Source organism: Neomonachus schauinslandi, chromosome 13, assembly GCF_002201575.2.
Source record: "Neomonachus schauinslandi chromosome 13, ASM220157v2, whole genome shotgun sequence".
NCBI classification, from domain to species: Eukaryota; Metazoa; Chordata; class Mammalia; order Carnivora; family Phocidae; genus Neomonachus; species Neomonachus schauinslandi.
This window is the reverse complement of record NC_058415.1, coordinates 90,082,060-90,105,066: the sequence shown is the minus strand read 5'-3', so window position 1 is coordinate 90,105,066 and position 23,007 is coordinate 90,082,060. Positions and strand designations below refer to the sequence as shown.

Sequence of the window (23,007 nt, the reverse complement as noted above, 5' to 3'; positions counted from 1 at the left end):
TGAGCAGACCCAGGAGGCGGCTCTGGGTGCACTGGGGGGTTCCTCGCTCTGCCCGGGGCCAGACGCCACAAATGGATCCCAGGCAGTCTTGTTGGGCTCTCGTCACGGGGCCTCACATTCGCCAGACCACCAGTTAGCGGGAGCAGGTCTCCAGCCGGGAGGGAGGAGCCCACTCTCCTCTGAGTCCTTCTGGGACCTCGGGCGAGTCACTGCCCCTCTCAGAAAATGGAGGAATGATGAGCCTAGGGTCCCTCTGGGCTCGTGACGCATGGGGAGGCAGCGAGGTGCAGGGAGAAAGGGAATGTGCGTGAGTTTTGTGCAGAGCCCCCACCCCGGAGTGGGCGAGGGTGACAGGAACAAGCATGGGATGTTGAGTCCCTGGAGACCCCCAGGAGGCGGGTGGCGTGCTCACCTGCACTTCCCAGACGAGGAAACAGGCTCAGGGAGGCCAGGCTGTTGGCCCCCATTCCCACGCCCAGGGAGCCCTGGAGCGTTTGTACTGGTGACCAAGGCCCAAGGTCAGGTCTGCTGGAGGGGAAGCTGGGGAGGAGAGGAAGGTCTCACTGACCCTGTCTTCAACGCTGGCAGGAGGGGACTTCCAAGTTTGCCACCCTGGAGATGAACCCCAAGAGAGCTCAGAAGCGGCCAAAGGAGACGGTGAGTGTGCGCGAGGCCTGGGAGAGGCAGGGGACAGGCCTCCCAGTGAGCACAGGGTGGTCGCCCCCAGCCCTTCCACGCCCTCCCTGCTGCAGTACCTGACCTGCCACGTAGACCTGAGCTCCTCTGGGCCCGGGCAGGGACGCGGCCTGACCAGCTGCTGTCGTGACGGTGCTGGTTACAGCCACCAGAGCAAGGGCCTGGGAGAGCCAGGCTCGGGGTGGGTTTAGGGGTGGGGAGGGTCCAGGAACCACAGAACTTCGGTGATTTACCAAATACCGGGCCTGGAAGGTGACTGGGGGAGTTTGGAGTCCGTGGCCGCTAGGAGGGAGTCTGGGAGAGACAGCTGAAGGTCCCCGAGCTGCTCTGAGCGGGAGGCTGGGGTGGAGGCTGAGGCTGAGGGGAGCCTTGGTTCTGGCTCATCAGCCCCACCCCCATGCCACAGGGTGTCATCCAGGGCACCGTTCCCTACCTGGGCACGTTCCTCACAGACCTGGTGATGCTGGACACTGCCATGAAAGACTATCTGTATGTGAGTGAGCCCTGGGGGCCCGGCCGGGGTGGGAGCGGGGCTGGGGTCCTGGAGCCCCAGAGGAAGACGCCCCTCACTGAGCCCTGAGGCCAGGGCACCTGCCCATCTCACCAGGGAGTAAAGAGCTAGGTGCCCAGCTGGTGAGGCCTAGAGCTGCGGGAGGCTTTGGCCCAGCGGCACGCAGCCCTCCCTCAGGCAGTGGCCATGGGCAGAGAGGGGCCAGCCCTCCAAGGTCAGGTGCGGGGTGGCCAGGCTGGGCCTTCCTGCCCCAGGCCTCAGGCTCTCCTTCTGTCCCCAGAGGGTTGGGCAAGAAGTTCCTTGAGGCTCTGCCAGCCCCCCACCCCTGCCCAGCAGCTCCCAGATCCTAGGACCCACCCAAAGCCCGGGTGCGTGCGCCAACCTGCCCCATGGTGTGTGCTGTTGGGAGTGCAGCCTGAGAGGGGCTGAGGGGCGGTCATGGGCAGGGGGACACTATCTGATGGTGGGTGGCCGTTTGCCTTCCAGGGGAGACTGATCAACTTCGAGAAGAGGAGGAAGGTGAGCCACTGCAGTCCGTACGTGTTGGCGGGGGGTGTGGAAATCAGAGAGCCATCCGGATAGACTGCTTGGCTGCATCCCGCTTCCTGTTACATTCATGGGGAGAGTCGGATACACAGAGGAGGGGGGACCTCTCCCGCTGGAGGATGGGTGCAGGAGACCAGAATCAGGGACGACTTCCTGGGAGGGGCTGTTTGGACCCAGCTCTGAGAAGGGGTGGGCCTGGGCAGGAGTAGAGAGTAGGAGGGGACCCAGAGACCCTGGGCCCCGGGGCCACGCCCAGCACCCCATCATGCCAGCACCGTCCTGCCCTTCCCTCTGGCCCCAGGAATTCGAAGTGATCGCCCAGATCAAGCTGCTCCAGTCAGCATGCAACAATTACAGCATCGCACCCGAGGAGCACTTTGGGGCCTGGTTCCGGGCCATGGAGCGGCTCAGTGAGACGGAGAGGTGCACCTGCGCAGGAATTGGGCACAGCTTGGGTGGGCTATGCTGTGGGATCTTGGTCAGCACTGGACTGACTCTGGGCGTCTGGACCCGCGCTGCCAGGCAGACTGCGGGAGGGAAACTGGGTGTGCACCCCCTTAGCCTCACGGCACCTCTGTCCCGTAGCTACAACCTATCGTGCGAGCTGGAGCCCCCCTCCGAGTCGGCCAGCAACACCCTCAAGGCCAAGAAGAACACGGCCATTGTCAAGCGCTGGAGCGAGTGAGTGCCCAGGCTGGCAGGATGGGCTCCCTCCCGGCTTCGGGAAGCCTCGGGCTGGGTGTGTCTCTGTGAAATAGGGTGATTCTAAATCGATCGCTCCCAAAGCAGGGACAAATGTGGGACTGGTGATCGACCGCGCACTTGGCACAGAGCCTGGAATGTGGAGTGGAGGGGGCAGGGGTGGGATGTGTCCCCGGGGAGGCCCCCCAGATGAGCTGATCCTTCCATGCAGCCGCCAGGTCCCCAGCACGGAGCTCAGTACAAGCGGCAGCTCCCACTCCAAGTCCTGTGACCAGCTCAGGTGCGGCCCCTACCTCAGCAGCGGGGACATCGCCGACGCCCTCAGTGTCCACTCAGCCGGCTCGTCCAGCTCTGACGTGGAGGAGATCAACATGAGCTTTGTCCCAGAGTCCCCCGACGGTCAGGAAAAAAAGGTGACTGCCACACCCCTTCTCCCCAATGGCCCTTCCCCGGGCCCAGGTCCCCCGCCCCCCCCCCCCCAAGGGCCCGGAGAACCCCCCGCTTGTCCCCAAAACCCCGGGGCCCCCCCCCCCACCCCGGTGCCGGGCACTGGCCTGGGCGCCCTGCAGGGTCCAGGGCTCCTGATGATCGTGCCATCCCCGCAGTTCTGGGAGTCGACCTCCCAGTCGTCCCCGGAGACCTCCGGCATCAGCTCGGCCTCCAGCAGCACCTCCTCCTCCTCAGCCTCCACCACGCCCGTGGCCGCCACACGCACCCACAAGCGCTCCGTCTCTGGGGTCTGCAGCTACAGCTGCTCGCGGCCGCTGTACAACCAGCAGGTGGGCGACCGCTGCATCGTCCGCGTCAGCCTGGACGTGGACAACGGCAACATGTACAAGAGCATCCTGGTGAGCCGCCATCCCATGCCTGCTGTCCTTGGGCTAACCTGCCAGGGGGTCGGGAGGGACAGACGGTCAGCGGGTACAATTGAGAAGCTTCCCTGCAGACTGAAGGCCAGGGAGGGCTTCACAGAGGAGGCGCCTGAGGGGAGGCAGGGAGGCGGGGAGGCCCGGCAGTAGGAGGAGCAACAAGAGGCCTGAGATCAGGGGCTCAGGGTCTCGTTCTGGATCTCCTCGGAGGAAGACAGAAGCTGCCAGTGGTTGGAGCAGAGGGCGGGCAGCGGTGACTTCTCCACGGGGCGGGGCTGGGGCCAGGAGGCGCAGGGAAGCCGGTGAGGAGGCAGTGACCACGCCAGGCGGGGGGCCGTGGAGGCAGCCAGCAGTGTCAGACCATGGATGTCGTTCAGGGTGAGATCAAGCCAAGGGGATCTGACTCCAGACACTGTGTGTCTGGGGGGTGGGGGGGGACTCACGTTCCAGAACTCACGCTGCAGAGGAGCCATTTGTACTCCCCGAAGGCCCCCCATCCGCTCTCACCGGGTCTGGTGCCCCGTGACATACTGTCCTGTGCTGAGCGTCCTTCCCACCAGGAACTAGCTTGACTGTCATTAACAGTCACCTGTATGACCCCATGTCCAGGGCCTGTCTGCACTGTGGCCTCTGGGGTTGAGGCAAGAGGGGTCGGCCTGTGCTGACCACCACTGCAGCCCCCAGCCAATGCAGGCCTGGCACAGAGGCGGCCCCTGGGCGTCTGGCCAGCTCCTCTCTTCCCTCCAGGGCTGGGACTAGACGCTGTCTCTTCCCTGGGTTCACTGATCCCATTGTCCTGCAGGGGTAGGATCAAGGGGAGCAGCCCCCAGGAGCGGGCAGGTTTCCGAGGTGGCATGGGAGGAGATGGCAGGCTTGTAGGAGAATTGGGGGGGCAGGAACAATTGGGAAAAGCCCCCCATCACTGCATGGAGGCCTCCCAGGGCAGGACGAGGTGGAGAGGCCCCACACAGGCCCAGCACCCAGCCAGAAGCTGAGCTTTTGTATGCAGTGTGAAGCAACTCCAAGGGTCTCTGGGGCTGCGCTCCGGGGGGAGAGGGGGCTTCTCCAGGCCCCTCGCCCTGATGGTCTGCCCCTTCCCCGATCTAGGTAACCAGCCAAGATAAGGCTCCAGCCGTAATCCGCAAGGCCATGGACAAACACAACCTGGATGAGGATGAGCCAGATGACTATGAGCTAGTGCAGGTTATTTCAGACGATCGAAGTAAGTCAGGGACCGGGTGGGCGGGCTGTGGGGAAGCAGCACCACACCCCAGCCCCAGGCCCACACCCCAGCCCCAGGCCCAGGGCCTGCGTTCCCAAAACACAGGGCTGGGGCGGTGGGGGTGGGCGGCCTTGTGCAGATATTGCCCGGCCCTGGGGCGGCCTCCTCACTGGCCCCTGGCATGTGCGTGCCCTTGGCTGGATGTGAACAGGCTGTGGGAGACCTAGGTCAAAGCTAGCAGCACCAAGGAGTGAAGGGAAAAGGCTTTTCTTCTGGGGCCAGGCAGCCAGATGGCCCAGCCGAGGGGCTGTTCACAGGGGCGCCCTAGCTGAGATGGGAAATGTGTGCTTCAGAAAGAATCGTGCCTGCCGTGGACCTGAGCCTCAAATATGTTAAAATCCACGCACATGTGACGTCTTCGTCAGCTGGGGCTGCCGTAACACACCACCGTGGGCTGGGGGGCTGATAGACGACTCAGATTTATCGCTCACAGTTCTGGAGGCTGCAAGTGCACGATGAGGGTGCTGGCTCGGTCAGGTTCCAGTGAGGGCCCTCCTCCAGGTGGCAGACAGCTGCCTTCTCCTTGTGCCCTCACGTGGCGGAAGGGGCAAGGGGCTTCTTTTATAAAGTGGCAGTCCCATTCCTGAGGCTCCACTCCCACAGCCTTATCACGGCCCAAGGCCCCATCACTTTGGGCATGCGGATTCCCACGCGAATTTGGGGGACACGAACATTCAGACCATAGCAGACACTAAGCACAGGCTATGAGGGGCCCAGCTCGGTGCGTGGGAGCTGGGAAAGCGACAGAACCCAGAGCTGGCGTTCTCTAGGAGCCGGAAAGCAGGGTCGGAAAGCTCGGGCACGGCCCTTACCTCGTCGTCTGCCAATTCCTCATCCCCACAAGGGAGATAAGGAACTAAGGGCTAATCCATACATACATCTAGAGACGTGGGGCTCTGTTCCTTCCCATGAGCTGCCAGGCGTTAACCCAGACAATTCATAGTGACCACCAGCATCCCCAGAAGTTGTTTCCTGAGCTCTCTCTCTCACCTTCTTGCACCGTTTTGTTGGGGGGGTGGTGGGGGGACAGGGCAGGTGCAACCCCCATCTTACAGGACAGGAGGACTGAGGCTGAGGGCAGGGTAGGGAAGGTGAGGCAGGGCAGGAAGCTCAGTGGGTCTAGACTGTAGCAGGCTCCTGTCCACAGCAGACGGGGGAGAGGAGGAGCCACCCGGGGGGGGCATGGATTCCCCCCTGGAACCTGGCACAGAAGCCCTGGGGCAAGGCCTGCCCTTTGCTAGGCCCCCAACCTTGGTCCTGAGTAGGGCAGGACTTAAGGGAAGTGTTCTGGAGTCTAGAAAGCTTCTTCCAGCTTGAGATCATGGTCAGTGAAGGCAGCAAGAGAGGGATGGATGGCCCTTTGCCAACTCCGGACTGAGGTGGGGATCTCTGGAGTCAGAGTCTCTTTAAACAGGGGTCATTGGATTTCCTGAGCACCCAGCGGTCTCCTCGGCAGGTGTCATTCAGAGTGGTCATCGGTATTCCTGAGGTTGGATTGGGGGTCTCAGGTCTTCGGCTTAGGCCTGCCCTGGGGGGCCCTCAAGTGGTGGGTGTTCTGGGAGGCCCCTGTAAGCATCGCTGACCCTCTCTCCGCCCCTCTCCCACCAGAGCTGAAGATCCCTGACAACGCCAACGTGTTCTACGCCATGAACTCAACTGCCAACTATGACTTTGTCCTAAAGAAACGGACCTTCACAAAAGGGGCAAAGGTCAGGCATGGCACCAGCTCAACTCTTCCTCGCATGAAGCAGAAGGGACTCAAGATTGCTAAGGGCATCTTCTGATTAGTCCCTGGCACTGGCTGGCCACAGAACCGGTCTGTCAGGGGCTGGCTGGCGGGATAACCAAGCACTTAGAGACTCCAGTGGCCCAGGCCAGGCGGGCACCGTTTGTCTGACCTGCCAGCTCAGGCCACCCCCAGACTCGTTTCACCCTAAACCTCTCCTACCGCCGGGATTGACGCCTACTGTTTGCTAGGCTGACCTGGCCTCCTGTGGACCACTCGCTGCCTTAGGTGCCTTCCACTCTCTGGAACCAGAGGACTAGCTGACTTCTGCCAAGGAGCGCTGCCAATGGGCATGGAGCCCTGCATGCCGCTGGGCACTGCCCTCTGTGCACTTCCCTCATGCCTGCTCAGGTGTGGGTCACTGCCACCTGTGCCCATGGGCACCCCAGGGCACCCACTCATCCACTGGGTCTGACCACTGCACTTCTCTCCTCATGCCCACGGGCATCGGCCTGTGCCCTTCTCGGGTCCTGGGTCCTCTTTCCACCATGCTAGCCTTTCCCAGGCTGCACCAAAGATTCCACCATCAGGGCCATCAGAGCGAGGGAGTCTCACCCCTCCCCCGCCCAACCCCCCCCCCAGGAGAGGAGGAGGGGGACCCTTTTCACAGATCACACTCTTCACCCGGTGAGTGAGGACGGTCTCAGCGGAGCCCCTTTGCCACTGAATCTCATGACACTGCAAGTACCATTCACCACTGCGCCCTGGGCTTCACGAGACCACACGAGATGGGGGTTAGTGGGAAAGGAGAATTGGGGGAAAGGGGAGGGGTGTTGAATATTTGTATAAAAGGCAAAAACAAAACAAAAAAAGTTTACCAGTTGGGGAGGGGCAATATTTATTTGTTGTAAATAGCAAATGCTAGACTTGAATATTATATTAAAATCCAGTTTCTACTATAGCTTGGGAGTTGTGGTTTGGTTCTTTCACTTCCTGTGCTATTTAAATGAGATGCAGATTCTCACTTTCCGGGTTCCAATAGGAAATCTTGCATTGTTACCGGTTTATTTGTACACAGGAGAAGTGAGAAGAGCTGGCCACCCTTCTCTGGCTCACTTAAGGAAACATGCAAGCCTATCTTTCACAGAGCAGATGCTTGCCTCAGTGTCATTTAACTGGGCACTGAGCTGGCTCAGCCCCCCAGCACCCCTGGGATTTGAGGTTGGAGATGCTTTCACAGGGCATAGCAGCAAGCCCTGAAACTTGGGTCTTTAAAAATAACATTTGTGGGGTACCTGGGTGGCTCAGTCAGTTAAGCATCTGCCTTTGGCTCAGGTCATGATCTCAGGGTCCTGGTCAGCGGGGAGTCTGCTTCTCCCTCTCCCTCTGCCCCTCCCCACTGCCCGTGCTCTCTCTCTCTCATAAATAAAATGTTTTAAAAATAAAAACATTGGTGAGGGAAAATTATGGAATAAGAAGCTCCAGGGTCAGTCTCTCCATGGAGACCATTAGGCTAGGGGGAGAAAATGATCAGAATGAACCATCTGGGGACTCTGGAACCTCATCCAACACAACAGCCAGGGAAGTGCTTGATGACAAACAGAGCTGTGGGACTTCAGCAGTTAAGGAGATCTCTGCCAGGCCTCAACCTGACCAAGGCAGCAGGACAGAAGCGCTTCTGTCCCTGAACAACAAGGAATATGCAGAACAATATCGTTTGGAAAAGTCACTATAGAAACAAGACTGCAGTTCTCAAATGACTGAAGTAAGCCCAGAGGAGGGGGAGAATCTGGTTTCCAGAGTTACCACATTGTCATCCTCAACATCCAGTTCCTAACAAATTACAAATCATACAGAGAAGTAGGAAAACAGTGCTGGTATGTCGGAAAAAAGAATTTGACAAACTCCCTGAGAAAGTCCAGGCATTGAAGTTACTAGTCAAAGACATTAAGTTGACTGTCTTAAATATGCTCAGTGAGCTAAAGGAAACCACAGACAGCAAAAAATGCCTAAAGGAACACAAGAGAACAATGTAAGAACAAACAGGAAACGTAATAAAGAGAAATTATGAAAGGAACCACATAGAAACTTTGGTACTGAAAATACAACAATTGAAATGAAAAAACTCACCAGAGGGGTTCAATGGCAGATTTGCACAGGCAGAAGAGAGAACTGGTGACCTTGAAGATAAAGCCATTGACATTATTCTCCCTGAAGAGCAGAAAGGAAAAAAGAACGTAGAAAAATGAACAGTCCCCTCCAGGAGTTGGTGACATCATCAAATATTAACAGCATCTACATACTGAGAATCCCAGAAGAGAGGAGCAGAGAGATTATTTGAAATAATGATGGCTAAATATTTCCCAGATTTGATGAAAGATATAAATCTACACATCAAGAAGCTCAGTGGACTCTAAGCAAGATAAACTCAAAGAGATCCACACCGAGATATGATATATGTAATCAAATTGTTGAAAGACTAAGAGAAAATCTTGAAAGCAGCAAGAAAGAAACGGTCATGTACAAGGGGTCCTCAATAAGATCAAAAGAAATCATGGCAGCCAGAAGGCAGTGGATGACCTATCTATATTTAACATACTGAAAGGAAAAGGAAATCTATATCCAGGAAAATGCCCATTCAGGGTGAAGGGAAATGAGGACATTTCCAGATAAAGGAAGTTAAAGGATTTTGTTATCAGTAGACCTGCCTAAAAGAAACCCTACAAGCTAACCCTTCAGGCTGAATGAAAAAACACTAGACAGTAACTCAAAACCACATGAAAAATAAAGAGCACTAGTAGAGGTAAGTAACAGATCATTATAAAAGCCTGTATCATTTCACTTTAGGTTTGTAAAGCCTTCTTTTTTTCTGTATAATGTATAAAGCAAATTTATAAAATAGTGTAAATCTGTGTTAATGGGAACAGAATACATAAAGATATAATCTGTGACAGTAACAACAAAAAGTGGGGTTGGGAATTTATAAGAGCTGAGTGTATACCACTGAATGAAGTTGGTATTTCAAACGAGGTTGCGCTCAGTTTAAGACGTTAATTGCAATCCCAAAGGTATCCAATAAGAAAATCTTTTTTTAGAAATAGATACAAAAGGGTAGAAGGGACTCAAAAAGGGTGCACTTTATTTAAAAATAATCAGCTAAATCCATAAAAAACAGTAATGGAGGAATTGAACAAAAAGCATATAGGACATACAGAAAACAAATAGCTAATAGAAGAAGGAAGTCATCAGTAATTAAATATAAATGGGTTAAACTCTCCACGTAAAAGGCAGAGTTTGGCAAAATGGGTTAAAAAAAACCACTCCACCAATATGCTGTATTCAAAGAGACTCACTTTGAAAGAAATCTACAAAAAGTTTAAAAGTAAAAGGGTGGGGAAAGATATTCCACAAAAACAGTAAACAGCTGGGTGGCTATATTATTATCTGACAAAATTGATTTTAAGTCAAAAAGGTAACGAGACAAGGTCAGTAACACCAATAAAAATTTCCATTCATCAGGAAAAAATAACAATTGTAAACCTCCATCCCTAAAGCAAAAATTGACATCTTTGAAGTGAGTCGGAGACTTGACTACCTCACTTCCAAAAATGGCTAGAAGAATTCAGGTGACAGGAAGATGACTATGGACAGAGGATTTGAACCACACTCTGTGAGACCTAGCAGACAGACACAGAACACTTCCCAACAGCAGCAGGGCACACGTGCTTCTCAAGTGCACATGGAACATCCTCCAGGACACACCATCTGTGAGGCCACAAAACAAGTCCTAATAAATTTTAAAGGATGAAATCATATGAAGTATCTTTTCCAATCAGGTGGAGTAGAAGCAGAAGGCAACAGCGGAAGGAACACGGTAATACTCAGAATTATGTGGAAATCAACAACCCATGGGTCAAAGAAGGAATCACAAGAGATGTCAGAAAATGCCTTGAGACAAGTGGAAACAAAAACACAATGTACCGTAAGTTATGGGACATAGTAGAAGCAGTGCTAACAGCAGAATTTCTAGCTGCCAATGCAGACATTACAGAAGAAGAGAAATTTCAAATCAGTAACCTAACGATACACTTGAAGGAGCTAGAAAAAGAACAACCAAAGCTGACAAACCTTTTAGCGACACTGACCAAGGGAAAAAAAAGAGATACTAAAATCTGCAATGAAAGTGGGAACATTACTACCAACTGCACAGCGACAAAAAGGATTGTAAGGAAGTGCTATGAATAACTGTGTGACAGAGACACAGAATACGATCCAGCCGTCGAAAGGGATGGAGTTCTGATACATGCCACAACATGGACGGACCTTGAAAACACTGTGATCCCACTTGAGGTATATCTAGAAATATCTAGAACAGGGAAACTGATCGGGGACAGAAAGTAGAAGAGACGACCAGGTGGAGGACAGGAGAAGGGAGACTGGGGTGTTATTGATTAATGGGTACAAAGTTTCTGTTGGGGGTGATGAAAAAGTTTTGGAACTCGATATGGTGATGTTTGCACAACAGTGTGAATGGCACCAATGTCACTGAATCGTACCTTAGAAGTGGTTAAATTGGCATATTTTATGTTGTATATATTTTATGCTGGTTTTTAAACAATAACATTTGCATTTCCTGACCCAGTATGGTGGCTGCCTTTCTACAGCTTTGGAGGAAGAGGGAAGATTTTCTGCTTGTTTTATTGGGGTTTCTGTTGACCACCCATTAGGAACTTACAGGTTTCAGGGTTAAATTTGATTTCCATCAGCATTTAGTGGTGGGGGTGGGATTGTAAACAGATCAAAACGTGCAACGTGGGTGGGAAAAGGCCAGGGGGAGGTTATTAGCCACTGGACTATGGTCGGGCAGGACTTGGCATCCTCAGTTCTCTCCAGGGGCCCATGGTCCGCCCTTTACCTGGACTGGAATCCTCCCAGCAACCTCACCATTGTCCTTAAACCTTCTTCTCCTGCTTGCTTTGAATTCAGGGGAAAGATCTGTAAAGCAGCCTTAAGGCTTCAGCTGAGCCTTATTCCATAAGCATTTCTGCTACCTATGAACTAGGATTTCCAGCCTCCCTGCAACTCCACATATAATTGATTTTGCCCAGAAACACACCAGAAGCCCCCACCCTGCCCACCTCTCTCGGCCAGACACATGGGGGCCACTCATCCTGGCTGGGGTCAGACGAATCCCTGCTGAATGCTGGTTTGTGAGGATACGGGTGCTGGGTCCTGCCCATGAAAGACCACCCCACTCCCCCTTCACTGGCCAAGATGAATTCCTGGACCATGTGGTTCTGAAGTCCACTGCATCGGGCAATCACCAGCTTATGGCCTCAGTCCTGTTGGTACCGACTTGTCCTAAAAGCTAGGCCAGAGCCCTTAGAGCTTGCAGCCCCCTGGGATGGCTGTGTTCTTTGTCCAGGTCTGTGATTTGGTTATGTCATGGAGGAGGTGGGTGGTTCGAACCTTTCCTGCAAGGTGGGTTGAAAGATGAGGCATGGGAAGGAGGGGGAGGAATCCCAAGACTGCCCACCCAAGGGCACAGCCTCACCAAGGAAATAGGCGTGTCACCAGGGTGGTAAACAGGTGATGTCCTCAGCTTCCCCAACTGTCCTCCTTGGGCTTCACCATTAAAGGTTAACATAAAGGGTTAACTCCTGGTCCAGTGGGGAGTCTCCAGGACCCTGGACAGCTACCAGTCAGCCCCCTCCGTAATTAGAGTTGACCCTTGAGCGAACAACACCGGTTTGAACTGTGTGGGCCCCCTTCACACGGGTTTTTCTCCCTACGGTCCACGACTGTAAATGTATTTTCTCTCCCTTAGGAGTTTCCTCACATTTTCTTTTCTCTTGCTTACTTATTGTAAGAAGATAATTTATAATACATACACAAAATACGTGTTAATCATGTATGCTATCGATAAGGCTTCTGGTCAACAGTAAGGCTGTTAGATGCTAAGTTTTGGGGGTCAAAAGTTATGGATTTTTGACTGTGTGGAGGTTTGGCACCCCTAACCCCCATGTTGTTCAGGGATCAGCTGTATTTTCAACTTCAGCCTCTGGCTACAGGCTATAAAGGCAAAAGCCCGATGAATTGTGGGATGACTCCACAGCAGCAGGTGTCCCCCAGACATACAGCAAGGCTGGCCTCCGCCAGAGAGACCTTCTCCGAGCAGCCCGGGGGCTGGGCACACACCTGGATCCCGATGCCCCAGCCATTCTGACGTGGCCAAGCCCTCCAGGGATGCGATTTTCTGAATGACAGGCAGGCACGACTGTGTTTTCCCCCAACAAGGGCTAGAAGTGCCCAATCCCAGGGCCGGTCGAAGGCACTGGGGTCCGAGAGGTTTCTCCCGCCGTGCCTCCTGAGAGCAGACGGAAACACTTAGAGAAGTCGTGTGCGTACTAACGTGGCAGAGGAGGGACACACTGTTGCATCCTTGTGCTTCCACTGGCCAAGAGCAGGGACAGTCACCGGGAGAGGCCCACACTGCCACGAGGGTCCATCCCCGCAGTCTGTGCCAAGGAGCCCTCTCTTCACACCCGAGAGCCTTTGACCAAGCCAGGAAACCCAGGGTAGCCAGCGTGGTCACAGGCCAACCCGAGCGCACCCTGCTTCTTGGGGGGACGGGTTTGTCCCGTGTAGCTCTGCTGCGTGGGGCTGTAGGACTCGGCTCCCCAGACCTCAGTCTTCCATCCGTGGCCAGAGAGGGAAAGCGTGCTGGCTGCCTCCTGGGCGCTGCTGTCCCCAGCCCCACCCCCACCAGGCAGAGCCGCTCAGGACTCCAGAACCTTCTCTCCTTTGAGCCCTCAGCACCGCCCCACTGAGATGAAAGAATGAGTGAGGGGTGGGGAAGACGCCCCCCGCCCCCCAGCATCGTTTCGAGCACTAGCTTTGGAGTTTCATGACCTGGGGCATGTGACCCCCCTCTCAGTGCCCACCCGCTGTGGCCATGGTGACATCAAGCTGCCTAAGCACTCGGCATGATGTCCGATGCCCAGACTCCCAGATGTGGGAATGGCCCTGACGCTGACCTCCGCCTCCAGCCCCTCAACTCTGCCAGAGCCACCCAATGCCCAGCCCTCCTGCACCTTGTGCTTCTCACCTTCCAGTGTGATGCTCTGTTCTCTCTTCAACACGCATCCAGCTGGAAGCTGAGTCTATTTCTCCTCCCAGGCCAGGTGCCCAGACCCCAGTTAGAACACAGAGGTCGCTGCCCACACCCCAGAGGACTTGGTGCGGCTGGGCTCCACTGGTCCAGGGGAGGCCACAGCCCGCAGAGCCCAGCTCCTCTCTCACCTGTGGCCACCGCCCGCCCTGCCCCCTGGGAACCAGCAGCCCAGGGCAGAGGGACCGGCACCTGAAGCCCAGTCCTGCTCTGACACTTCACTTCTTCAAACCTATTTCCTCCTCTCTAGAATGAGGGGGCGTTCTCCAGACTTCCTGGAGCTTGAGGACTGATGGACACCATGGGGAAAGGCAGTTGGCCCAGCGCCTGGGGCTGCAACAGAGCTGAGAGCCCTGCTTCCTCCAGCTGGGGCCTCGGGAGCAAAGGAAGAAGCCAGACAGAGAGAGATGAGGCTTTATTCAGGAAGAGCTCTGGAGGAGAGGTGGATCCCTCGGGTCTCACCCTATGGCTTCTTGGAGTCGAGGACATTAGAAGCCGATGACTATGGGCATCTGAGCCCCCTCAGAGTCCTCCGAGGGGGGCACGGGGGCTGCATCAGAATCCCCGGAGGGGGGAGCGGGGGCGGCATCCGAGTCCCCGGAGGGGGGGGCGGGGACGGCCCCATTTCCGGTCACTGTGGGCAGTGTGTGGTAGGTCAAGGTCCAGTAGCGCATGTAATTAGTCCTCAGGTGCTGTTTCATGGAGTTGCGATCCATCTTCTTGGTGATCTCCAGGTAGTTACCACTTTCCACCGTGTAGGGATCCCAGTGTGTGGGCACAGCTGAATGTCCCATGTTGGGGTCCCTGCAGGGAGGAAAAAAGCTGGGTGCGGGCTGGGGGCTCACAGGAGGCTGGAGACCTGTGTCCCTAGCCCATCTGGGCCCTGGCTTGCCTGGACAGTCCTCCACCCTCTGCACTGACCCTTACCATCAGGGTACCTCACTATATGGTGCCTGGGCCCTGGCTGGGCACATGGAACCCCAAGAGGTGCTGATCTCGGGGCCTGGGCAGTAGCCCCATCCTCCCAGACAGAGGTACCGAGCCTCGGGGAGGCCAATTGTAAGTGAGGGAGCAGGGACTAGAACCCAGGCCTGCAGGGCCAGGTGGCAGGGGGCTCTGGGCTCAGCCTCACTGCTGTCTTACCCAGTTCTGGCAAAGTTGGTCCAGTAGGCGATCATGGCCTTAGAGACCGTCCTGTCTTGGGTCCGGTAGCCCAGGGGGCTGGCGAAGGGCTTCCCAAAGACGTACTGGATGTCATCCGCGTGGTCAGCCCCCACCCATTTGGGGTAGGTGGGCATCCGAGACGGATGGGAGAACACGTAGGTGTAGGTTTTGGCACTCCTGAGGAAGGGAGGGGAGACCACCCAGGTTGGCAAGGTGCTCACCTGGGGCCACCCAGCTCAGGGATGGGCTCCGGAGGGAGCCGTGGAGGGAGCAGGGAAGGGTCTGGGGAATTCCCACAAGACTCATGCAGAAGCTGGGATCCTGACACCTGGGAAAGGGAAAGCCGTGGGCCAAAGCCACGGATTCGAAGCTTCTACAATTTCAGTTGTGTTTATAATTCACCACCCCAAAACACACTGCGGCAGCTTCCTCCTGCAATTCAGTATCAAGAAAGATCTTTTTTGCTCTGCAAGTGAATTTGTATCTTAATTTAACTGGACGGGTATACGCCCTCGGGTGTTTCTCTTTTTGCCTTGACTGACAGGAAGCTCAGAGCCACATTTATTGCTTAGTTGCTGCAAAGCTTTCGTTCTAGATTTTAGGTATAATACTGTCTTCCTACTTTCCAAGCATTCCTCACTTTTTTTTTATTTCATTGGCTATTATCATATAGTGATTTTTAATGTGGTCCCAGGCTTAAGTTATTTTGAAAGTTGGTCAAGTTGAAACCCACAACAGAGACCATCATCATCCAGGGTTCTTTCTTCTACACAGCTTGAGGGGTGGAAGGTCAACTCAAGAACTTTTCAGTGGGAAGGACCATGGGGTGAGGGAGGGCACTCAGTGCCAGGCCGGGCAGAGGACCGTGGGAGGGTTTTGCAAAGCCCCCTGAGGCTGGGAGGTGAGGAGGGTTAGGTCTTGTCAGGCCTGGACAAAGCAGGTGGTGCAGGCCCAGGTGGGGACCCGAGCCACCCTCCCAAGAGGCCTCAGGGCGCAGGTGCACCATCCCAGGTGGGTGGGCCTCCCCAGGGAGCCTCCCTGCCCAGGTCCTCACTTGGCATTGGCTCTGTGCTGGGCCACGGCAAACTCGGTGGGCACCAGGAAGAGGATGTCGGTCTCAAAGTCCACCACGGTCTTCTTCTTGGTCTCTTGGGACGTGTCGTGGGCCCAGGGTTCAGTGTAGATGTCAAAGGTGGCGTTGGCACCCCTGAGCCCCTTGGTGATGGTGAGCCCGCTGACCAGCTTGTAGAAGTCCTCTCTGCAGGGACCACGCCAGCGCTGGACCCTCCACCCAGTGCCAGTGGGAGGGTATCTGCACCCCCACCAGCAAAGGGCAAGGGACGGCCCCCCAACACGATGCTGACCTCCCGCAGCTGCCCCTGGGCACTGCCCCCTGGGCCCCGCACCCACTGCTTACTCGGTGACCTCCTGCTTGTCCTTGTTGATGGCTGGCATGTCGATGCTGGCAAAGATGTGGCCATCCATATTGTTGATGCCCGCTATGTAGTCAACGTCGGTCGTGTTGGCGTACAGCTTGACGGGGTCATCGGGGATGAAGTCTCCGTCGACGACAGGGAGAAAGCCCAGATAGTGCAGTACGGGATCTGGGTGAGAGAGCAGCCGGCTCGGACTCTCCCGGTACCCCCAGCTCCTCCCCTCAGCCTCTGGGGCAGGACTCAACTCCAGCGCCACCTCCGGCCTCCTCTGATCTAGACCCGGCTTCCCGGGCCTCAGCACCACCCACGTCGAGGGCGGCATAATTCTATGTCCAGCACCCTGTGGGGTGTCCATCCGCATCCCTCTGCCCTTAGGACACCTGCGGCACCCCCTCTGCAGTTATGACAATCAAAACATGTGCCCTGGAGCCAAACTTCCCAGGCCGAGGAGCACTGGTCCGGAGCCCAGGGCTGCCCTCCCTCCAGCCTCTGGGAGGAAGACGAGGACCGACGGAGAAGGAGGCACCCCCTCTCGGGGCTGGGCTCCAGCGTGTTCGCCAGAAACTGTGAGGTCCACATTGCCCCGCAGACCCCTGAACTGGCCCCGAAAGGACCGTAGAGCTGGCTCCGGGCAGGTGGAGGCAGTGGCCTTCGAGAGGCCCAGCCCGGCGGGTCTTCCTTCCCGTGCGCGCCGGAGGAAACAACTGGTTTGCATTTGGGGCCACGTGTTCGCTTGGCTTCCGCTTTGCTTATGGTTTAATGCGCATCAGGTAAAGATGCAAATGATGGGGCCTCTTACTTAGCATCAAAAAGGTGAGCAAGAGCGGACCCCAGCCTACTGCGCTGATGAGGTCCCTGGCATTCCGGGGTACACAGGAGCAGAGCCGGGAGGGCCGCGTGCTGCCGTGGGTGCTCAGTGGGTGCGTGTTCACTGCGTGAGTGGCAAGAAGAACAAATGACCGTCTAGGACAAAGGCTCTCGGTCTTGGGTCCATGAACCTCCCTAAAATTGTGCACAAATGACCACGGATGCGTGTCTTGTCGGGGGCTGGAGCCCACGTGTTCATCAGCTTCTCCAAGGGGTCGTGACCCACGGGGGATAAGAAGAGAGAACGGCCCTCCTCCTTACCAGACTACAAGGGTGCTCATGGCAGCAAGCTGCCTAGGGACACCAGCGATCTGGGGACAGGGCCAGCCTCAGACCCGGCAATTCCTCTCTTCTCCAGGAGCATGGCCAGCCCTCTCCCGACCGGGAGCACCCCCAGGCTCCCCCAGCAGCCTCCACTCACACTCCATGCCTGCCAGGGGCAGCTTATAGGCCAGCGTCAGGGCACGGGGGTCGGTAATCTTCAGACACTTGGCCATCCTGGAGGTATCGTCCAAGGGGCAGCCCACCTTCTCAGCGATCTGGAGTGGGGGTGGGCAGGCAGGTGGGTGAGGCCAGTGCTCTGGGCAGAGGGTGATGGAGTCCAGGACAGAGTGGAAAAGAGGGAAGCCCCTCCCCTGCCCACCACAGCTCCTCCTTACCCTTTTGGCCCAGAAGAGGGGGTTCTTCTGGATGGCCCAGGGGCACACTGCCACGCCACTCTGGCTAATGGCTCGCCGGATGAGGCCCTTGTTGTAGGGAGAGAGGGTCTGCAACACACAGAGGTCCTGTCACCAAGGCCTCGCCGCACCTGCCCACCCTGGGCTCGGCCAAGGACACCCCACACATCAGTTCCAGCCCCTCTCCTCCCTGCTCCCATTGGCCAGCTCCCACACACTTCGGGGCAGGTCCACCCTCTGGGGCCGCCAGACCTGCAGAGAAACGCTGGCGCCTCCAGCTGACTCCCCAAAGATAGTGATGTTGTCGGGGTCCCCCCCAAAGGCTGCAATGTTCCTCTTCACCCAAGCGATGGCCATGTGCTGATCCCGAAGGCCATAGTTACCTGGGGGCAGGGTGGGGGATGGGCCTTCATCAGGGCCAGGGCCTGGGCCACACGGGGTGAACAATGCACATGGGTGGGATGAGAATGCCCTCGACTGCACGGAGACCCTGGCTGAGCACCAGGATGTTGAATGGTGGGTCCCCTGGAGGCTGGCCGGGTGGGGTGCTGGGGCAGGTGTGGGGCTCAGGCTGGGGGCGGGGGCGGGGAGCAGGAGGACCAGTCTGCTCTTTTCTCTCCCTCCCTGCCACAGCCCCCCTTGTCTGTCTGTGGCTCCTTGTTGCTGCCTCAATTTCTCATCTTCTCTCTCACTGGCTCCCTGCACCTGCTCCGCTGGGCCTCTGGGTCCCACTCGTCTGTCTGTGGGCCTCTGTTCTTTCGCTACAGCTGCCAAGGGGCTCCTGCATCTCACAGCGCATCTCCAGCTCCCTGGCTCTGCAAATAGGATTCTGGGCCTTTCCAGGGGCACTGGCAGGAGCTGTTCAAGCACGATGGGAGCTAAGGCTCACCCCCGCCGAGCCCAGAGCTCACAGGGGTGGGCGCACTTCCTCCCCTCCCCAGTGCCCAGGACACCCGGCGGACCTGGCAGGTTGGCGTCCCCAGTGCTGAGGAAGCCCAGGGGGCCGACACGGTAGTTGAAGGTGACCACAATGACATTGCCCCGTGTGGCAATCTCCTCCCCGTCGTACAGGTAGTTGCTGAGAAAGTTGGCCCCGTGGCCCGCCCCCATGAGGAAGCCGCCTCCGTAGATCCAGATCATGACAGGCAGGTTCCGGGAGACTAAGACAGAGCAGAGCAGACCCAGTGACCCCAGATGCACCCCCCCCCCACCCCCACCCCGGCTTCCCTCCGCACCCTGTGCTGATTTCAGGGAAGTTTGGCTCTGGAGCCCCCCAGACACAAGGGCAGGGCCTGAGTCTCTAGCTGCTTGGGGGCGTGCTGCGGGGTGTGGGGAGGGTGAACCCACCTTCCTTCTTGCCCTGGGGGACCCAGATATTGAGGTAGAGGCAGTCCTCCTCCCCGTAGGTGTTGTCCTGGGTGATGGTGGCCTGCAGACACCGCTTCTTGAAGTCCTTGGCCTTCAGGGTTCCTGCGGCCGGCCAGCGGGATCGGTAAGGATGGCAGCCACCCCATGGCACCCCCAGGCACGGGGCCTCACCAGCCCCTGCCCGCTCCCACCTTGCCAGCCAGGGTGCTGCTGAGGGTTCTCCAGGGCCTTCGGGGGGGCGGCGAAGGGGATGCCCTTGAAGATGTCGACATAGTCACCAAAGAGGCTGAGCTTCTTGTTGACGCCCTCCACGAAGCCTCCTTCCGTGTACACCGCGCCCAGCTGGGGGTGGAAGCCGAGGCTCAGGAAGGCCCAGGCGGGTCTCCCGAACGGGGCTGGGGGGCAACCTGAGCAGGCCCCAGGGTGCCCCGAGGTTCCCCAGAGACAGCTTCAAGGAGGGGCCAATGTGCACCTGAGCCCTGCCACCTGCCACGTTGCTAGAAGAGCAGCTTACCGCCTTGGTCCCGGACCCCAAGGGTGTCCTGCTCCCTGAATCTTGGAGGAAGCTGGGTCAACCAGTGTGTTCCCACCCCAGGGAGCCTTCCAAGTAGGCCAGGAGAGGTGGGGTCGAGGTTTGGATCTCGGCTATGGCCACCTAGCTGTGACCATGAGGCTGTTTCCCCGTCTCTAAGATGGCCCGTTTGCTCCCCTTGTGTCCCCCTTCCCCCAGGGTCCAGCTGGCCTGGAGTCGGTGGCCTGGTGACTCACAGCCCTTGTGCTCAGTGCTGAGAAAGACCCCCGCCCCCCAGGCCGTCAGAACCACTGCTGTGTAGCTAGCCCTCGCCCTGAGCTGGGCCCACGCAGCCAGTGCATCCGGTCTGCACGAGGGTCCTGGAGGCTGGTGCTCATCTTCCCATTGTCCCAGAAGGGAACTGAGGCTCTCCTGCTTGAAGTCACCCTGTGGGAAACAGCTGTCTAACCTCAGAGCCAGGCTCCCATCCCCTCCCAGGGCTGCCCCCCCAGCCGTCGGGTCCCATGGCAGGTGTCTGCTTCCTGGATCTCACCTGTGCTCTGTCCCAGGGAGCCAAGGACAGGGCAGCTCCGCACCCCCAGGCCCAGCTGGGGTCCCAGTGCCCTGTAAGGTCTAGGCTAACAGGGAACCGGGGAGGAGGCCAGAACAACTCCTGCCAGGGGCCTCAGGGTTGGGGCCAGGGGCAGGTGCAGCTCTGCTCCCCCACCCCTACCCCCGCCCCATCTCTCGGCTCAGGAGGTGCAGCCTTGTTTCAGGCCTCCAGGCATCTTTTTTTTTTTTTTTTAAGATTTATTTATTTGAGAGAGCGAGAATGAGAGAGAGAGAGAGAGAGAGAGAGAGAGAGAGAGTACATGATGGGGGGAGGGCCAGAGGGAGAAGCAGGCTCCTTGCTGAGCAGGGAGCCCGATGCGGGACTCGATCCAGGGACTCCAGGATCATGACCTGAGCCGAAGGCAGTCGCTTAACCATCTGAGCCACCCAGGCGCCCCTCCAGGCATCTTTTCTGACAGGCTTCCCAGCTGCTGGGATGGGGCAGCAGGCCAGGTCAGTGCCTGGGGACTGGGAAGTCACCTCTCAGAACTGAGACTGGCCTGAGGGCCCTGGGTGAGGGGCAAGGTGGGGAGGGTGGCACTGGCTGCTGGAACAGCGGGGAGAAATCCTGGTCCTCTCTGCCCTCAGAGAAGCCCCCCTCCCCCGGAGAGTGACCTCCTCCTGGGGGCAGCAGGGGCCCAAGGCCAGCACCTGAACCTCTGGGGCCAAGCGGCAGGCCCCAGGGCAGCTGGGACAGAGGCAGCAGGAGGAGGGTGGACACCACGGGGCCACGCATCTGTGGGGTTTCAATCCTGCAGCCCCTTCCCTGCCTTGTTCTTCACCCCGGGCAATGGTGTACCCGCCCTGGGCGGCCTCCTGACTGGCCAGCAAGCAGGTGGGGACCTGCTGCTTGGGACACGGAGGTTACCCTGGGAGCCAGACTCCGGAGTTTTAGGTTTCTGTTCAGCCACTGGTGGCTGTGTGAGCTTGGGCAAATTGCTCGTCTGCTCTGGGCCCGTCTCCCCTTCTGTGAAAAGGGGACATCGACATCTCTAGAGAGGAAAGAGCCAGAGGGGTGTTGGGTTCCTAGACTCAGCAAATAAAGATTGAGGACTCCCAGTTACATTTGCATTTCACATAAATTGACTTTTTTTTTTTTAGTATATCCCAAATACTGCATAGAAGATACACACCGAAAACTTCTCGTGATTTGTATGAAATTCAGATTTAATGTGGCATCCTGTATTTTATCTGGCAGGCTGTCATATGAATGAGAATATACACAAAACATGAAGTGCCCAAGAAATGCCATTTTGATTGTTGGGGTCTCTTTCTCAGACTGGCTCTTCTGGCCAGTGACCCTGTCTTCCCTCCACTGTGCCCTGTCCCGTTTCCAGGTCTCACTTAGGGAGAGGAGAGAGGGGCCCCTCTGCTGGGCCCTCGCTTACCTTTGCTGCGCTCACTACCGCCCAGCAGCAGGTGAGGCCCAAGACGACCAGCCCCAGGTGCCCCATGGCATGCGCCTGCCTGTGTGCGTCCCTCCCCTCCGGCCCGCAGGGATTTATGCGGCTGGAGCTGGCCGGGAGTCCGAGGTAGCAGCTGTCCGCAGAGGCCCCTTTCCCCTCCTCCCACCTGTGCCCCTTCTTCCAGGCTGGCCACACTCCAGGCAGGGTACCTGGGGCCAGGAGACAGCTGCTGTTTCCAGCTAGCCTCGGGCTGGGCCAAGGTCACACAGTGGGGCACACGCATGTGCACACACGGCACGGTGCCAGGCTACCTTTCCCAGGGCTGGCTGCCCCCAATGCTGTGTGCCGCCACGCACCTGCGCAGGTTACCGCCTACCTGGGAGTGGAGGCAGATGGCACAGGACCGAAGGTCGCCAGGCCGTCGGCTTGCCCGGGTGAACAGCGCCCTGCATTCTGGCTCACTGACTTACAAGGACTTGGCTCTGCCCTCAGAGCAATGGGCACGCTCGGTCTCCGTGGCCCGCCTGCCACCCCGCCCCAGCTCAACAGAGGAGCTTGTAGGGGACCCGGCATGTGACTTCTGGGCTGTGCGCTGCGCGCCACTGGTCAGCTGGCAGGGTTGACCCTTGTTACCACGGGCCCGCTGGGTGTGCAGTCTGAGCCAGGTGTGGGGGCCCAGAGCAGCACAGACGACCCTGCCCTTGGGGGTGGGGGAGGCCTCACACACAGTCCACGTCCTGGGATGGGAAGGCAGGAGGCTCGGGCAGACAAGGGAAAGGGGGAAGTGGGGCTCCAGCCCAGCCTCGAGGGCTTCCTTAAGGAAAAGGAAAAGCCGGGCTTTCTGGCCACAGAAATGGGCCCCGCAAAGACCCTGCGGCAAAGCCAAGCAGAGACGGAGACCGACCAACAGAGAGTGGAAGGGACAGAGACCAAGAGCGTCAGAGAGCGGGAGGGAGAAAACTGAGCACAGAAGTAGGGGCGGCACAAAAGCGGCCACTGCTGTCTCCTGTGGCTGTGCAGGACTCTGGTCACCGGGGTGACTTATTAGAAAAGGCAGGCCACCACGGACAGGGCCTGACATGGTGCCTTTGAGTTCGGCTGCCGCTGGGGTCACGGCTCACGGCTCACAGAGGCTGCTCAGACCCCACCGCACAACCACCTCTAGTGAGGGGGATGCACTCAGGAGCCAGGGGACAGCGGAGCCCCGTGAGGCCAACAGCCCCGCAGCCTGGGCGCCGGCAGGCCCTCTGCTGCCCGGGAGCGGCACCTTGGACACAGGCCACAGCCCTGCTACCATCGTGCCCGCTGCCGCCACCAAGCCTGCCTGCCTGCCTGCCTGCAAGATCCAAATCTTCTGTGACGCAGAGTGGAGAGAAGCTGGAGAGAAGGTGGGGAGGGGTGGGGAGGGGTGGGGAGGGGTGGGGAGAGGTGGGGAGAAGTGGGGAGAAGTGGGGAGAGGTGGG

The 23,007-nt window shown here is 57.6% G+C and overlaps 2 protein-coding genes across 9 annotated transcripts in view; one reads left to right on the top strand and one right to left on the bottom strand.

Annotated features, from left to right (window-relative positions):
* RALGDS (ral guanine nucleotide dissociation stimulator) overlaps positions 1-7,281 on the top strand; it is a 28,641-nt gene extending 21,360 nt beyond the window's left edge. For 4 of the 8 annotated variants that reach the window (XM_021691366.1, XM_021691364.1, XM_021691367.1 and 1 more), the window contains 9 exons: positions 589-657; positions 1,103-1,189; positions 1,694-1,726; positions 2,055-2,176; positions 2,339-2,434; positions 2,667-2,868; positions 3,061-3,303; positions 4,432-4,546; positions 6,215-7,281. In XM_021691366.1, the coding sequence (XP_021547041.1) occupies positions 589-657; positions 1,103-1,189; positions 1,694-1,726; positions 2,055-2,176; positions 2,339-2,434; positions 2,667-2,868; positions 3,061-3,303; positions 4,432-4,546; positions 6,215-6,390 (1,143 nt within the window). In that variant the 3' untranslated portion in view covers positions 6,391-7,281. Of the gene's footprint in view, positions 1-588; positions 658-1,102; positions 1,190-1,693; positions 1,727-2,054; positions 2,177-2,338; positions 2,435-2,666; positions 2,869-3,058; positions 3,304-3,609; positions 3,734-4,431; positions 4,547-6,214 lie in introns of those variants that run through there. The other 4 variants (XM_021691369.2, XM_021691371.1, XM_021691370.1 and 1 more) reach the window with 4 other exon arrangements.
* Positions 7,282-13,991: 6,710 nt separating this feature from the next.
* CEL (carboxyl ester lipase) lies at positions 13,992-22,973 on the bottom strand. Its single transcript, XM_021691155.2, has 11 exons — positions 21,527-22,973; positions 19,207-19,357; positions 18,995-19,117; positions 18,610-18,807; positions 17,900-18,030; positions 17,630-17,737; positions 17,392-17,509; positions 16,085-16,271; positions 15,722-15,925; positions 14,647-14,844; positions 13,992-14,307 (listed from the first exon to the last, which is right to left on the bottom strand). Exons 1-11 carry the CDS (start codon positions 21,590-21,592, stop codon positions 13,992-13,994), a joined length of 1,800 nt encoding a protein of 599 aa, XP_021546830.1. The 5' UTR covers positions 21,593-22,973.
* Between the last annotated feature and the right edge of the window lie 34 nt (positions 22,974-23,007).